We start from the raw sequence: 17,142 nt of genomic DNA, 5'->3' as shown, positions 1-17,142 counted from the left end.
GACTGAAAGGCTGCATCATGGAACTCACCAGATGAAGTCCGTACAGTGGCTGCAGAACGTCGGCTGCTTGAAAAACCTCGCAGTAAACTTGTGGTTTTTTACTTCATGTACATTCTTCTGTCGCAGAGCCCCTTTACGCGCGAATCTATTTCCAACCCCGGCGGAGTCATTGTAATGTAAAAGATGGTCAGCCATAATCAGAAGGGCGAAAATGACAAATCAAGTTTTTGTAATCCCCGACGCCTGTGATGCTCTGAGCGAGAGGGCTGCCTTCCTCTTGCTGTTGACAGTTCACGCCTCTCTGGTCCAGCGCTGAGCGCGTCTTTTCATTCAAAATGACGTTGGAGAAGCGTGCTGTTACGTCCTGTGGGGATATATGGCTTCTGTTTTTTTTTTTCTCCCTACTTTGCCCTTTAGACGCTCAAGCTGTAACTCTTCTATAGAAATTCATACATTTGCTTTCCATTCCCCAGTTTTGCATAACTTTAACAGTGCATAAAATTGAGCACAATAGTTTACTTGCAATAGTGTGTATTCTATTACATAGGATATACACTAATTTTTATAGGATAGCTACATGTTACATTGTTAAAGTGAAAATGTAGAACAAATCTAAAAATGTGATTATTGCCAATTTAGACAAACCACATTTTCAATCCTTTTAATGAATAAAAAGTAAAGCACGAAGGACTTGAAAGCAGCAAACATCCAGACCATATCTAAAACCAGTTTCTGATCGCCATCACGTGGACATTTGGTGTAGTTAACGAGGTTTCGGGTAAAATGACAACGAGCAGTTTATTTTTTTGAATGGGTGGTTGCTGTTTCAGTGGTGACCTGAAATGGGGGAAAAAATACGTTAAATATGACGATCAATTTTCAAGTAGGCTAAAAAAAACGGGCAAAAATGTGACGGATTTTAATAAGTTTCAGCATATATGGTAAATCACAAATGAGCCCCACCCACTCACCCCCCCCCCCAAAAAAAGCGTATTCTGAGTTTTGGCACAAACGGAACTTCAGAGGCAGGGTTGGTATTAAAAGTTAAAATGGCTTTTAATACTTACTAAATACAACGTCAGGAATATGTTGACAGGGGAGTAAAATGCATGAACATGACAAAAGGGAAAAATAACTAGGTCAGGTGACAAAGTTAAAAAAAAATGCGCAAAATAATTAAATTGGATTTGCTGTCTATTTCCCCCTCTTTCTGTCCACACCCTGTCAAAAATGACCCCCTTTAACCAAAGCGCTGCAGTAGAGGCAACAGCTCCAAGATCACCCAAGTCTGCTCTTATGTGAGTTTGATAATAACAATTGTTTCATTATTGTGCAACTAAATAAGAATTTCTGTCAATTGAATATGTGCAATAAAGTTTATTGAAAAAAATCTGACCAAAGAAGAAGAACGCGTCGCCACGGAAACGGATGTGTCGTAAAGTGAGGACGCAAAAGTTTGAACCAACTTGAGCGGTGAAATCTATGCTGATGGTAAATTTTTTTAGATTTTTTTTTTTTTACCTCGTGTTACATTTTGGCGTCTTTTATTTATATCTTGAGCACATTGTTGTCTGATTATAGAAGCTGATAAAAAAATAAACAAAAGCCGTACGCGTTTTTAGGTGCCTTAGCTTAGCCAAGTTTGATGATACTTTCGTGTGGCTGTCGATTAATATTTACCATGGCAATGAATGAATGATATTGCCGTCTTCAGAAAAAGACACTTTTCCCCAGAACCAATGAATTTGGCTTTTATTATTTATTGACCACATTTTTCTTTTTGTATTTTTTCCCCCAATCAAGTCACAATGAATACACACGAAGACTCAGCGGAAAGGCTCGACACAGAGTTTGACCACATTCTGCTGGACATGAAGCCCTACGTCCTGAAACACCCCAACAGAACAGGTAAGGATTGATATAGTTCCTGTTTACCCGAGCAAAATAAAGCTTTAACAAGAACCGCATCCAGTTTAACTTGATAGAAATAAAACGATAGAAATAAAAAAATGCACATAAATAAACAAATACATACATACAAACAATACATAACTACATAAATGCATAAATGTGCTATCTTACTAAAAACAGAAAAAGTGCCACCTTCATAAAAAAGTCTTGGTTTACAATGAATGTCATATTGGAAACTCTAAGGGGGAAAAATGATGTCCAAATCCATTTAATGATTCACCTGTAAAGTAATTTCTTGTATCCTAAAAACTGCTTTTAGGTAGTTTTAAACTACGAATTCTAACTTTCATTAATCAATGTTCCACATGTGTTCAGTTTATATTACTGGTAGTATGAAAATACGATTTCATAACCCAAAAAATATAGTTTTAAACATGTTTTTAAAATCAATCAATCAATATTCAATTCAATCAAAATTATTTCAATTCATTATCTAGCAGTTATACTCAGCCTTTTTTAGGTCTCATAATTGCTTTAAACTTAAGTCGACAAATATAGTATAGACATTATCGTGTATTGTATGAACTTATTTAACATGATTAAAAAATAACCTTAAAGCCTTTCATTATTTGTGGTTTTTATGTATATAAGCATTGTTTAATTTAAACAAATTATGATGAATTAATATTGTATTTAAAAGTTCTAACTTTATCCTAATTTTTTCATTTGTATGTGCTGCCAGAACGCCAGCGTTGTGCAGTATGGATCAAGAAGCTGTGCGACCCAGCATCATGTGGTTCAGGTCTGACGAGTCTGAGAAACCGCAACCTGTATGCTCGTCTGCTTCTTCATATGCTCAAAAGAGGGCTTTTGGAGGGTCCATTCACGAGCAAGCCTGGACCTGGAACCCTCAAGACTCTCCCTGCCTACATGGTAAGAGTCATCTCATTAACAATACCGCACTCTCAGCTGTTTCTTCAAAAACTATTTTTGTGCCTTGTGTTTTGGTGATAAAGCAACAGAAGTCTTTTCAATCCGATTAACTCTACATTTACAGTCCATCTACTTCGGAGAACCACTGGCTGGTCAGTCTGTGGGGACGAACAGCAGAGAACTTCCTGACTGGGTGACAGGAGAACTGGGTGCCTCAGCAGACAATAGTTTGGTTATGGATCTACTTAAGGACAAATACAGCTCTACACCTGTTAAAACTCATCACAGGTACTTCACAATGTATAGTTTTGCTGTGATCACTTACAGACCTGTCAGAGTAGATGTACTTAAGGAAAAGGGATTATTTGGTTAAGGCTTACACTTTGGACTAGGTCGATGGTGATAGAGAAACTACACATAGAGAACCAACATGTCATGTTCAGATTTAAGTCATGTTTTTTTCTAATACATTTCAATTATATCCATCGTCTCAATGCATTTTATTCCTTAAAATTTGAGTTGTGGACCGACCATCCATCCATCCATTCATCTATTCATCCATCCATTCATCCATCCATTAAGGTCCACTTTACATTTAAAGGCTATTTTTGGAGAACAAAACAGAAAAGTTTTTATTACCATGTTCTAATTATTGATGACCTAGTTTAAGAGTTTTACAGTGAAGTTATTGTTTACTTGTTTGAAGCCAAATAAATTCATTTCAACTGTAGATAGATTGAAATAAATGAATACAACATGAATTAATTAAATAAGTTAAAATAAATAATAATAAATGAGAAAATGCCGATTGATTTCATGTAAGAAATACATGAAACTATTTCACTATTTTATTTATCGATTCATGATCCAGTGTAGCAGAGTTTATTTTAAATCACATTTATCTGTCAAACTCGCCTATCAAAGTTAAATGAGTGGGACCTAGCTCCTGATTGGTTGCCCTGTCCATCAAAGGAAGGCAAATCAATTCCAGAGACACGCCTAGAAGCGGTGGAGGATTTCTTCTAAATTTGCTGTCACTGTTGGGTTAAGATTTATGTCTGAAAGTTTCTAATCTCTCTATTTTATGAACTACGTGCACAGAGTCAGAAGATTGTTGTATTAATCACCTTTGGTCCTCCTTGTGTTGAATGAGGCTTTGTTTTCTTTTCTTTTTTCCAGAGAAGCAATTTTGAAAACTTCATTGTGTTGGAAAAAATGTTTAGTGCTACTTGAAGGCAGTTCAGTTAAATGTAATTTTCAACAGCCTTACTACAGATGAAAGTTTCTCAAAATGCTGAGAGGTTGATTGAAGGTTGACTTAAGTCATTTGTGCTATTTGATAAAACGGCTGTAAAAACCTGTAAAAAAACCGTAATCATCTTTAAGAACAACATTTATTAAAAACAAATTTGTATGCATCCATGAATGCTGCTTTCAAGTCTTTTCCAGAATAAAACAGATAAAGTTTTGCTCTAGAAATGCTAAAAAAAAACTGTTGCAAGTTACGTATTACCACATTACCTTTGCAGTACGACCTTCTGAGCCAAATGCATCCCACTCACAGTCAGCTTGAACTGTTTCTTTTGCCTTTTTCTATAGAGATTTTTCTGATGATGACCTTTAATTCTTGGGTGTTACCCTTCTTTCACATTTGACCACAATGAAATGCTTTACATGTGTTGCTTTGTATGAGGGCTGCACGATTTGAGGAAAACTTGCAATCTGCAATATTAGTTATCAATATTGCGATAACAATATAACTTGCGGTAAATGAACAAATAGCAAGACAAACAAAAACATCACTTCCATTTCACTGCAACAGTTTCAAAGTTATACTCCTAATGACTCTCATCTACAAAGGAAGCGACCATCTAACATAAAAGGGCTCCATCCGATTAGTCAACAACGTCAAGGGGTCCATCTGATTGGTTAAATGCATGACTGGATTTATTTGATTTGTTAAATACTTTAAACTGCTATAAGATTGTTTTAGCACATTTATTGTAACCATTTATTGCAATTTTCGCCGTCTTTTGCGATATGCATACTGCACAGCTTGATGTAGTGACAGCGATAATTTTGCAATATACTGTGCCGGTGTGGGTACCGGATCGACTCGGGCTGCCACATCTTCTCGGGGTCCTTCGGGGGTCCTTCGACCAATGATGACGTTACACTATTTGATTGGCTGAAAGTTGGCACGATAACGTATACGATAGTGATTGGTCAGTTACAGTTACGAGTGAACGATAGTACACAGTATACAGTATAATAATTTTCCGCTATTCGTGAGAAACATGGGTGACTATTACATCGAAAAAAAAATTTTGGTTGTTTGTTTGTTTTGATAAAACATGAAGAACAAATAAGAATTGAGCAAAAAAAGTGCTGTTTTTTTAATTACTTTTTTAATGCTTTCAGCAAGTTTTAAACGGGAAGTATAAACTTTGCAATCATAACTGTTAAATCCGATGAAGTTCTGTAATTCCAAGTGTGGAATTCGATTAATGCTTTGGACTGTAGGCTGCTCCTTTTGATTATAGTTATCAATATGACGATGTTTTTTTCTGAGATAAAAAAAAAGCAAAACTGACATTTGGGAGAATTAAACCAGACTGCACACCATAAATAAATATTGTTTTTATACAGTCATACATTTGCTCAAATTGGAAAATAAGTTTATATTGCCATTGTTTCTTCTTTAAAGCATAAACAGAACATATTTGTTCTGTTCCTTTACAAAGGAAACGTAAAATCGCTAAGTAGTTTGTCCAACTGGTGTTGCCGTAGGGTGAGGTCAGCATTGGTCGAAGGACCCCGAGAAGATGTGGCAGCCCGAGTCAATCCGGTACCCACACCGGCCTAGTTTGTATGCATAAGTATGTGTGTGTGTGAACTTATTTTTGTGCCCTTATCCCCCCCCATCTAACATCCCTCTGTCTTCTTCCCTCCTTTTCTTTTAGCCTAAAATGTAGTTTAGCCTAAATTAGAAATTGGGGTTTATACAAATACACTTTATGAATCCAAAGATTCATAACCTCCTGTTTGAACATTAAAATATGTCCAACACAAGAGGCCTTCCGCTCTTGTCTGTTTGCTCAGCTGTTGGACAGGACAACTTAAAAAAAAAAACTTTTTCCTAGATTTTGTTTCCACATTCTGTCTCTCACCGTTGAAGTGTATCTATGATGAAGATTACAGACTTCTCTCATGTTTTTAAGTGGGACATCTTGCAGAATTGGTGACTGACAAATACTTTAGTTGCTCCACTGTAGCAGCATATGCATAGAACGTGTTTGGGTGGCTCAGTACTTTTGTTTCTAAAATATGATTGGTTGCTTCTATTGAAATAGCCACTAGGATAAGGAATTGAACCATTCAGTTACAGTTGCTTGCCTGCTTTTTAAGGACACAACCATGTCTATAAGCATTTGAAGTCAAAGTGGTGCACTAAATCATCCATCATCCTAACAGGCTCAGGGACCTTTCTTCTGACTGCTGGCATTTTGGGACCTTGACAAAGTGATGTTAGTAATGCTTCATGGTTTTTCATTCCAATTCAGAAGGAGAGGCGAATCAGAGCCTTGTGGCTTCTTCTGTTCATTAGCATAATAAAAAGAGAGCACTGTAGTAGGGAGAGCTTAATATACACCAGAGCACTGCACAAGAGAGGGTACAAGCCCACTGCTGCCATATTTAATCCAGACTTTTCTGTCTGGGTTGTGGAATTATGTCACTATGATTAGGCGCTGCAGTGCTTAGTGGTGTCATTTTACAGTTAGATAGTTGCTGGGTGGCCTTTTTAAGTTCTCTTGCACAGCCTAAACCCATCAAGGTTAAAATAACCCGAAAAGTTAGATCTTTAATAGCTTTTCTTCTCTTTTCCTTGTATGGTCATTCAGAACTTTCCTTTCCTTCTCCTGGAAACCTATCGTTGATATTTTTGCTCAAACACTAGCATTTGGATTCTTCTAGCCCATGTTTCAGTCAGATTTGAAGTCTTAGTCCCACTTACCAGATGAAGATCAACTGTTGTTGAAATTGGAATTCTGCTTTCTGGTCTGATTGTTGTGAGTTAAATTGTGTTAAAGGGATTTCAGATGTACTATTTCATAAAGAATGTTGATTTATTTAGTCTTGTCATGGTTCACTCTCACTGTGATTCAGATGAATTTACTAGCAGAGGAAAGGGACGGGATCAATTGATTGAACTAGGTTGGTTCAAATGTCTGATTGCTGATCTTGATTACTTTTCTGACATTCTGATGTTTTCTTAGTCATGTTTCACTCAAGGGCACATATACACTCACCAGACATTTTATTAGGTACACCTTGCTAGAACCGGGTTGGACCTCCGTTTGCCTTCAGAACTGCCTTAATCCTTGGTGCCATAGATTCAACAAGGTACTGAAAATTTTCCTCAGAGAGTTTGGTGTTTATTGACAGGATGGCATCACACAGTTGCTGAAGATTTCTCGGCTGCACATCCATGATGCCAATCTCCCGTTCCACCACACTCTATTGGTTTGAGAGCTGGTGACTGTGGAGGCCATTTGAGTCCAGTGAACTCATTGTTATGTTCAAGAAACCAGTCTGAGATGATTCCAGCTTTATGAAATGAAGATTCATCAGACCAGACAATGTTTTCCAATCTCCTATTGTCCAGTTTTAGTGAGTCTGTGTGAATTGTAGCCTCAGTTTCCTGTTTTTAGCTGACAGGAGTGACACACGGCGTGGTCTTCTGCTGCTGTAGCCCATCTGCCTCTAGGTTGGACGTGTTGTGCGTTCACAAAATGCTCATCTCAGACCTCTGTTGTAACCAGCGGTTATTTGAGTTCCTGTTGCCTTTCTATCACCTGGAACCAGCTTGGACATTCTCCTCTGACCTCTGGCATCAACAAGGCATTTCCGCCCACAGAACTGCAGCTCACTGGATATTTTCTGTCTTTTGAACCATTCTCTGTAAACCCTAGAGATGGTTGTGGGTGATAATCCCAGTAGATCAGCAGTTTCTGAAGTACTCGGACCATCTTGCTGGCACCAACAACCAAGCCACATTCAAAGTCACTTAAATCGCCTTTCTTCCCCTTTTTAATGCTCTGTTTGAACTGCAGCAGATGTCTACATGCATAAATACATTGAGTTGCTGCCATGCGATTGGCTGATTAGAAATTTGCGTTACCAACAGTTGAACTGGTGTGCTTAATTAGATGGCTGGTGAGTGTACGTAATGTGTCCTTCCTTTTAATTATTATTGGTGTTTGGTATGAACATTTTCTTCATGAGTAAGAAGTGGCCCACAAAAGAAAATGTAAGAAGTTGTGATGTTCCCAATTTGGCCACTAGATGGAGGTACTGCTTCATATGTAGTTTTAGGTTCATCCCAAGAATTCTAAAGGAAAGATGGTGAAAGTCAAAATGCCTACAAACTTTGTACTTTTTCTGTTGCGTTAAACAGGAAGTAATTTTTTATGAGTAACATGGTGTTTAGTCGAGAAGGATAAAGATTGTGGAGTTTGTGGACAGCTTTTGCCAGCTTCCTGCCTTTTTGTTGGTGATTTCTATTGTTTGTGTCATTTTGTCTGCTGAAGTAATTAGACATCTTCCACTTTCATCTTTTTTTTTTTTTACATTTAAAAGCCACTGCTTAGCTGTTGCAATAATGAGTGTCATTCATCTAAGCATCTCATCAATGAAAGAAGCTAAGCAGAAGTGTTTACTGTTGAGGAGTTAAATTATCTTTGTTGTTATCGATGCCAAATGTCTCTCCCTGACAGACCAGTTTCTTCTGATCTCCTCTCCAGGTGGTGTTGGTTTATGGTGAAGGGTGCGCAGGGCACAGGGATGTTTGTGTCCCAAGGTCAGGCTCTTTTTCTCAGGGGGTGCCCAAGGCTGAGACCTGGGCCTGCTGGCTCTGCACCTGGAGGTCAGGCAGGGGTATGGATGTCAGGCTGCTTTAATCAGCCGGGCTGCAGCTTCTGAGGCTTTACATGCTGGTGCTCTCATTTTTTGGGGGGTGTGTGTGTGTTGCTGTGGCCTGACTTCCCTGCGCTTTGATCTGTGAGCCTCAGACTCCAGACACATCTGATTCAATTATCCTCATCCACCTGTTGACTTAGAGGCCCAAAATTGCAAAACCCAGCCCTTCCATCCAAATTACATAGCTGTGCGTGCGCATGGTGAGGCTGTCTGAGTGCTCAGAAACTGAAGTTCTTTGTTTAGATTCTTCTGAAAACCATATTATACCAAAACACTGAAACTGGAAATGAAGATCTATAAACTAATGTTTAGATTGTCACAAAATATAACCTCACTTGTGATGGTTTCTGTGGGCTGAACACTAGACCTCACCAAGGGTAAATATACAGAAAGTTACAGTATATACAGTAATATTTAGTGTATTGCAACTCCACAAATCAGTCTAAGAGTTTCCAAGTTTCTGTTTTAGAACTAGTACTGTTTTTTTAGAACTTTCATGCAAGAACAAATTTTAGATTTCTTTCAGCGGGAAAAATTAGATAGTGAAAAGTGTCAATTTCTTGGTTTCTTCTCACTGAACATAATCGACTAAGAACAAGAAAAAATACAAAAGATTCATATGATAACTTCAAACATCCACCGTATTTATTTTCTTTAGATAATATTGGGTTACTTGTGTATTTTTTCCTTAAAAAGTAGATTGCATTGAAAGCTGGCTATTGCCATTGACTGTTTATAAAAACTAGACTGGGCGAGTGTGACATCACCCATAGAAAAATGCCTTACTTCTGGTCTCAACGAAATAAAGTCAATTCAGGTGCCATTTTTTGCCGATACGGACACCCGGACACTGATTTGTCCCCATCTGGTGTATCTGTGATGGGCCACCTGATGACCAACAAAGCCTCCAACGTGTCTTCAGAGTCTCTGTGAGCAGTATGCTTTCAGACCTCCATCATAACTGTAGCATATTGTAGAATTTTATTGGTAACGGGGGAAAAAAACAACTTAAATGGCAATTTAGCAACAGAAAGCTTATTTTAATGACTTTTTGTCAAAAAACAAGTTACATCATAGCTAAATAATTGGGTCACAACATTGAGATCAGATCAGAATATTCTAAGAGTCAGATCCCCTTCAACAGTTTGTAATAGTTTGAGGTTTCATTGAAGGAATATTGGAAGGCAGCACATGTTCCTCTTTGGGTCAATATCACCATAAGGTGCCTTTGAGACTTCCCAATATCCCACCAAAAAATATGAGATTTCCCATTTAACTTCACATTTATTGTGTTAGGTGGATGCCGTGCTGTCAGAAATGCATGTTTGTCAAGCTCCCACACTTTTTATAAATTAACTGCAAGTAGAAATGCACACACAAACAGTAAAAAATGTCAACCCTGTCATGGACGATTTCAGAGTAGATTAAATACATTGTAATTAGATCATGGATATAAAATTGATATTTTCAGAAAGCTACTTAGTCCCTTTGTCAAAACTGTGTATTAGCTAATAAGAAAAGTATTTAGATAGTAATGAAATTGGGGCAAACAATGTTGTTACCATACAAAATCAGCAAGAATTGCACTTTCTTTTCTAAATAAAATCTAAGAACTAAGATATCTGGTGAAAATTTTCAACCAAAACCACTTGGTCCATATGTATTAATAAAGGAATCACACAGATAGTTTTGCTAACTTTTAGAAATACATTGTTTATTTTCTTTGAATATGAAAATGACAGGGTGGACAGTAGCACGGCAGGGTGGACCCTGGGCATGACAGGGTGGACACATTTTTAAAAGGTCGTTAAATTACCTCATTATGCAATTAATGAAAGAAAATCACTACCAGAATTCCCTTTCCCATGTAGGGTGAAATTATCAGGTGAACAGACTGGTTTTTGATCCACTCTTTCTTTATGTCGAAAAACACCAAAAATTAGCCATTCGTGTGGCATTATTGAGATAACCTCTGAACATCAATGTGCACCGTGAAAGTCAAACATTCAACTGTAAAATTAGAAGAAAAATGTTGTTTTAAGAGGAGAATGATTGGTTTGAAAAAAACAACAAGAACAATATCAATGAGACACATCTCCAAGCAGTCTTTTATGGCAGCTATTGCAGGTACCTCAGTCTTGGATTCAATATCACTCTCTGGGACATAGAACATCTCAACAGATATCTCCAGGCTTTTCACCTTTTCATACAAGCTCTGGGCATCAGGAATGTCTCCTTCATGGGCTACAATCCGGTCTGCTGACCTCTTGAGGGCTTATTGTGCTTCAAGCTGCTCCTGAGCTTCCTGTAGGCATCACACTGCCATTTAATGTTGAAAACACAGCGCCTAAAATGGAGTAGCCTCTCCTGGAAATCTGTGGTGAACTCATACTCTGTAGTTGTTGTCTCCCTTTTCACTGTGATACTACCCAAAAGGGTCTGAGACGGCAAAAGGAGGTGTCTGAAATGTGGCCAATATGCTGATAGACAAATCTCATATGCAATTTCTTCAATGTATTGGTAACCTTTACTGTTATAAACTGTTATTTATTGTTGTTCAATTCAACTCAATTATGCTTTATTAATTCCACAAGGGGAAATTTAAGTAATAAAATGTCAGTAGGAGCTGTTGTAATATGTAACATTATTAGTTTGTTGCCATAAACTATCAAAATGTCTTTCCTGTCATGAACCATGTCCACCCTGTCAAAGAAGGTTTTCTGACAGGGTGGACGTTTTTGGTTAATGTTAGCATTTATTGAGCACATTGTGGATCTTCACTTAGCAACATGATTCAGTTAGCAAGTAGACTGTGTACTGTTTAACTTATACATTTTAAATTTAGGAAAGGCTTTTATATTAAATGATATTTCACCATGACAGAGTGGACATGTTAAGCTTGACAACATCTGAATACACACCTAATATGATAAGAATTACTAAACAAAAGTGTAAATATTTACTCTGCAACTAGCCACTGTTTCAGTCTCCAGTGAAGAAAGACAAAATGCTGGTTGTGATGTCACTTAAAACATTTGCAGTTTTTTTTAGAGAGACAGTTATCCCAAAATGACAGGGTGGACAGCAATGTCAGGGACGTGCGCAAAATCTTCAATAGCATTATGAAAATATAATTTGCCTGATCAAAATTACTTGTTTTATCAAGTACTGTGCTGTGACATGAAATGTGTACCAATCTTTTTTTAATTTGGCATAATTTAACCATTTATTACACACCCTGAAGTTAGCAGAACAGCGTGTGGGACATACCAAAATCTCATACATCCAAAGAAAAAAATTGCATAAACTAAAGAAATCACAATTTAAGAACCAAATTATTTGACTGATTTGTGTGCAAGTCTTGGGTCACTTATGATAAGAAGTCAGAGTTTATTTTTCTGCTCCATTTAGTTTATGAAAGAGTAATAGTCATGGGGACACCAAAGGCACTTTATAGTGATAATGACCCCTTTAGAAACACTGCTGTACATGATTGACAAGCACAGAAGTTTTTAGATTCTATATTGAAACATACCGTACACAATACACATTTTTGACTGTTGATCATAGTCTGTATTAACCATCTTTGCATGATATTATAATCAAATGTATCTTTCCAGCCTCTCCCTCACTGAGAACCTAAATAGAAACCTGTCTGTGACAGAGAAGGTTTATCGCTCTAAGCACCAGGGATGCTAGAAAAAGGTCACTGCAAGGAAAAATGCCTATGGGATCTAATGGAGTGTGAATTACTAGACTGGATAAAGTAATGTGACGTCTTTATAAGAAGGCAGTTTTATTCCTCCTTAGCTTTAGACTCACTTTTTCCTCCAACATCTTCATTCAATCAGCATGAGTGGACTAATAGAGCCTGGTGTGTCTGTTTAATGAGCCCGTTAGCTCAGTTAGATCATTGAAGGAGGAGAAGGGGGGGGGGGGGTGGATATGTGTGGTTCCAAATTACTTAACCCCCCCCCCCCTAAAAAAAAAGGCATGCATCTGTAAATGTAAGCCATTGCTTATTTATTTTTTTAAACGGGAATGGTTTCACGAGCGAAAGCTGAGGGATGTGGTTATTGATGGTGCAAAAAGTATGAGGTAAGTCGTAGTGTGGTGCAGCATGTGCGGCGCAGGAGAAAAGATTGAAAGACTTTTATTGTTTAGAAGAGATAAATTAGTAAACCACAAACAGTGCAATCACTGCCAGATGGTGATTTATGTAGACGGCGCAGCAGGGCTACCATACAGACAAATAAGGAGACATGAGCAGTAGATACTGATACGTTTTTTTCTTTTTTAGTGAATATATACTGTTTTTCTTTCAGGAGAAGGCTTTATGAAGAGATGAACCTTTCTCGGCCCATGTCCCCCAATCCACTCTTAGGGGGACCCAGACAGGATACCAGAATGGTTGGTTTGTTACCGTGCTATTTTTCTGAAATCTCACAGAAACACAAACAGGTTTATTTAGATTTTACTTTATTAATTAATCTGTTTTCAACATGAATTTATTTTCTGCTATTAAAAATATGGATTATTTTGTTCCATTTTTTCACAGTTTTGTTATTTGGTGAAGTTTAGAGGATTAGGATCCTAAACTAAGCAGTTCCAATATTAGTTTTACACAAAGTTTAGAAAAGAACTTAAAAGAGAGAAAATATTTCTCTAACACTCTTCTAAACAGTAATTTACAAACAAAACCTAAAGAGGATTTTGATTTCAATTAGTCTGCAAATTCTACAATTTTTTTTGGTAATGTATGTCTCTAACATACTGAAATAAGTCATTTTAGGAAATTGCAAGCATGTGTGAATGCAATCCCAATGTAAAAAGTGGATAATCCAGTTACATAATGCACAAATCTGGATTAAAAATGCGAAGCTTCATATCAGTAATCATTCAAAGTAAAAAAAATACATAGGGATGTTTGAGAAATGTGTGAAATTACAATCTCCCATATATATATATATATATATATATATATATATATATATATATATATATATATATATATATATATATATATATATATATATATATATATATATATATATTTCTAATGTGCAAGTGTTTCTCTCTCACATAAGAAAGCGTTTCTGCACTCTAGATATGGTTTTGTTCCAAATGTGCAAATAAACCCCAGAGCAGGGGTGATATACAATAATATAATGTAAAAAAGCTTTTAAAACCAGTTGAGAATCATCACAAATGGGAGCAAAAAGAATAGGGTGTAAAGATTTTGCAGCAGAAATAGTTCCTGTAAAAAGAAAAAAAAGGCAGTTGGCAGATACACATTGGGTCAAAGATTACATTATCATGACAAAGAGATGAAAGTGAAACTTTAAAGTCCAATCGTGAAAAAATGCCAATGGTGCTAGCATAGTTTAGAGTAAATATTATTAGGCTAGGACTTGCAATAAAAGCTGTTGTTTTTAAAGAAATATTTCTGCAGAGCAATGATAGTTTATTAGAAATTCTCCTCTGAGTTGTGGGCGGGACTGTTGGCGCAGAGGTGGCCACCATCCATCCATCTATAAGCTCTTTGAAAACAGCATTTTTGTGTTTTCTCCTGGTTTACAATGGTTTGACTAAAGAAACGCTCAGAAATGCTATTTTGATCCTAATTTGCTTTAAACATGTTCTTCATCACAAGGAAAAATGCCATAAGAACATGTTAAAAACACCCAAAACACGATTTTTATTGGAGTTCTAAGTCTAAGTAATTCATTCTGAGTCCTTAAACTTGGATCTTGTGTTCGATTGAGTTTAAAAACTCACTGTGATGGAAATTGTTTTTGCTGTGGTCTGTTTTTGTGGCATTTTTCTCAAGATTGAGGACAGAGTAAAAGAATTGAGCCTAAAATTGCATTTCTGAGTATTTTTTTATTCAAATAGTTGTGAATCAGGAGCAGATAAAAAATGCTGTTTTTAAAACGGTGTTCAAACTGGACGAACTCCCTGCTTTGAGCTCTCAGCAACGGGGATGGCAAAGGGGGCGGGATTGTGCTGCACCAACAGTCCCGCCCACAACTCGGAGCCAAATTTTTCTAATATACTACTGCCACTCTGCAGAAACTGTTCTAGAAAACAACAGGTTTTTTTTTGCTGAATTTGTCATAAGGATGATTAAAAAAAAGGAGGAATGTGAAATAATTCTGAAAGATCAAAATGTCCATGGAAGACACGTTAAACATCTATACCAATAAAATAATATTCAAGGACACTACCAAATATTTACCATACAAATATATATTTAAATATATCAAATATAAAATGATTTCATTTGATACACAAATGAAATATTACCTTTGTTTTATTTTTTTAGGGTGAGCCTTGGAGAACATAGAAGGGATATTTAATCTTGACCTTTTGTATTTGTCCATAGCTTTCATTCAAGGATGTTCTGCCGAAATCCGCCTCCATTCCACATTCCCATCTGATCCCAATCGCATTCTTGTCACTTCCTTGACATTATTTGATATTTTTTATGTATCAGCACCGCTCAACTTCAGCTTTAGTAAACAAATGTTGCACCAATCAAACCTCTCAGAGCGTTTTACATGAACTGTCTGAACAAATCTGGAGTTTGTAAAAAAAGGCTTGTGCAAGCCTGAATGACAGGCAGTCTGACTGCATATGCCCTTCTTGTGGAATTTACTGCACGATGGAAATGGAGTGGAACGGCTGAACATCTGGAGTGCTGCATGCCAGAAGGATAATGATGGAGACAATGGAGGTGGTTTAGCGTTGGAGGGTAGCAAACAAAGGTTTCCAGAATGTCTGTTGGCTTTTTAAAGTTCCGTCTGTTGTCACTAAGAGCAGAAAATTATGACAAGGCAGCACCAAATAATAACCTCCTTCAGTGCCTGTTTTTTGTTTCCTCGGGCCAAACTGACAATCATTGTGCCGTCAAAAACATTTAATCTTATTGTTGTTATTAAACTCACATCTTTAAACTTCAATTATGTCACCTGTGTTGATTCATCCCCCCCTTACCTTCTCAGATGGATGAGGCTCTAAAGGCAGACGAGTCTCCTGAAGACAGTGACCTGGAGGCTCATCTCAACAGTTGGAACACGGGGGTGAGTGCAGGGACGCATTTTGAGCTTCTTGTTCACATGCAACTGTCAACCGGATGCAACTCATTGTTGGTTGCAATTAAATTTCTGATTTTGAGGCGTCTGTTTTGTTCCTTAAAGTCCCACTCCGATCATCTTTTAATCTATTATAAGAGCCTTCCTATTGGTCTTTTAAATATAATTATGCCGTATTTAGCCAAAATAAAAAAACCTGTCATTTACTAGGACATAGTTTCTGCAGAGCGGCAGTAGTTTATCAGAAAATTCACCTTTGAGTTGTGGGTGGGACTGTTGGTGCAGAACAACCCAGCCTCCTATCCCCTCTCTGTTGCCGAGAGCTCTCTGTTTACAAGCTCTCCTGCTAGCTTACAGCCCCTCACATCCCTGACCTATCACAGCTGGTGCAACAAAAATGGCAAATGGAGCAAACCAGGGAGCTTTTGGCCCGCCCTCAAAAGTGTGCTCTTTTTCAAAGGGCATTTTTTCATTGTCTGCTCCAATGATTTATTTAAAGAAATACTCAGTAATCAAACTTTAACTTAGTTTTCTTAATATATGTTTTCCATCATCAGAAAGATTTTAAAAACACAAAAAACAGGATTTTGATGGGTCTTTAAACTCAATTAAGCACAAAACGTCCAATTTGTCATTATGCTTCCACCACATTTGTAATATTGTATTTTTGCTAAAAAGGTTGTTTTTCCTTTTGTTACTCATGTACTGTAGTTTGCTCATTAAATTGTTTAAAAGATTAAAAACTTGTGTGTTCTGTTTTCTTGTTTGTTTTACAGTCATACATAAACTCAGACCTGTCGATGATAAGATCGATTTCTTGTGGCTCTTTGCATGACCTGTCAAAGAATAAAACCTTTCCGGATTTTCAGAAGCTTTGTGTTGAAACCCGGCTAGTTAATGTTTCTAGTAGCAACTACAGCATTTGCCGATAGTCATTTTACCAAAAGCTTAACTGAGAATAGACATACCTTCACCCCTAAGCCTGTTGCTTTTGGGCACTGTGGTAGCACATTGTGGTTGTGTAGACTAAGAAACAGAAGATTTATGTGCCTGCTTTGATAGGAGGGCTCCTGCCGAGGTTAAAAATGTTATCTGCCGTTTTGTTCTTTATTTTATTTAAACAGTAATGCCGTTATTTATAAAGTCATTTTTTTCTGCTTGCTGCCTCTGCCAAGACAGATATTTTTTCTGAACCCTCTTCTGTCTATTTTTTCCCCTAACTTTT

The 17,142-nt window shown here is 37.1% G+C and overlaps 2 protein-coding genes across 7 annotated transcripts in view; one reads left to right on the top strand and one right to left on the bottom strand.

The window, feature by feature from the left end:
- Nucleotides 1–326, bottom strand: part of prkcab (protein kinase C, alpha, b) — a 111,389-nt gene extending 111,063 nt beyond the window's left edge. For 2 of the 3 annotated variants that reach the window (XM_011478214.4, XM_004071449.5), the window contains exon 1: nucleotides 29–326. In XM_011478214.4, coding sequence (XP_011476516.1) covers nucleotides 29–195 — 167 coding nt within the window. In that variant the 5' untranslated portion in view covers nucleotides 196–326. The remainder of the gene's footprint in view (nucleotides 1–28) is intronic. The other variant, XM_078951581.1, reaches the window with a different exon arrangement.
- A 1,030-nt stretch (nucleotides 327–1,356) lies between these two features.
- Nucleotides 1,357–17,142, top strand: part of cep112 (centrosomal protein 112) — a 105,370-nt gene continuing 89,584 nt past the window's right edge. For all 4 annotated transcript variants that reach the window (XM_004071678.5, XM_078951578.1, XM_020705326.3 and 1 more), the window contains exons 1-6: nucleotides 1,357–1,491; nucleotides 1,804–1,908; nucleotides 2,654–2,844; nucleotides 2,969–3,132; nucleotides 13,149–13,233; nucleotides 15,828–15,905. In XM_004071678.5, coding sequence (XP_004071726.1) covers nucleotides 1,809–1,908; nucleotides 2,654–2,844; nucleotides 2,969–3,132; nucleotides 13,149–13,233; nucleotides 15,828–15,905 — 618 coding nt within the window. In that variant the 5' untranslated portion in view covers nucleotides 1,357–1,491; nucleotides 1,804–1,808. The remainder of the gene's footprint in view (nucleotides 1,492–1,803; nucleotides 1,909–2,653; nucleotides 2,845–2,968; nucleotides 3,133–13,148; nucleotides 13,234–15,827; nucleotides 15,906–17,142) is intronic.

Source organism: Oryzias latipes, chromosome 8 (assembly GCF_053564925.1).
Source record: "Oryzias latipes strain Hd-rR chromosome 8, Olatipes_Hd-rR_3.1".
Classification (NCBI taxonomy): Eukaryota; Metazoa; Chordata; class Actinopteri; order Beloniformes; family Adrianichthyidae; genus Oryzias; species Oryzias latipes.
The sequence above is the reverse complement of the archived record's forward strand: the minus strand, read 5'-3'. Positions and strand labels throughout refer to the sequence as shown.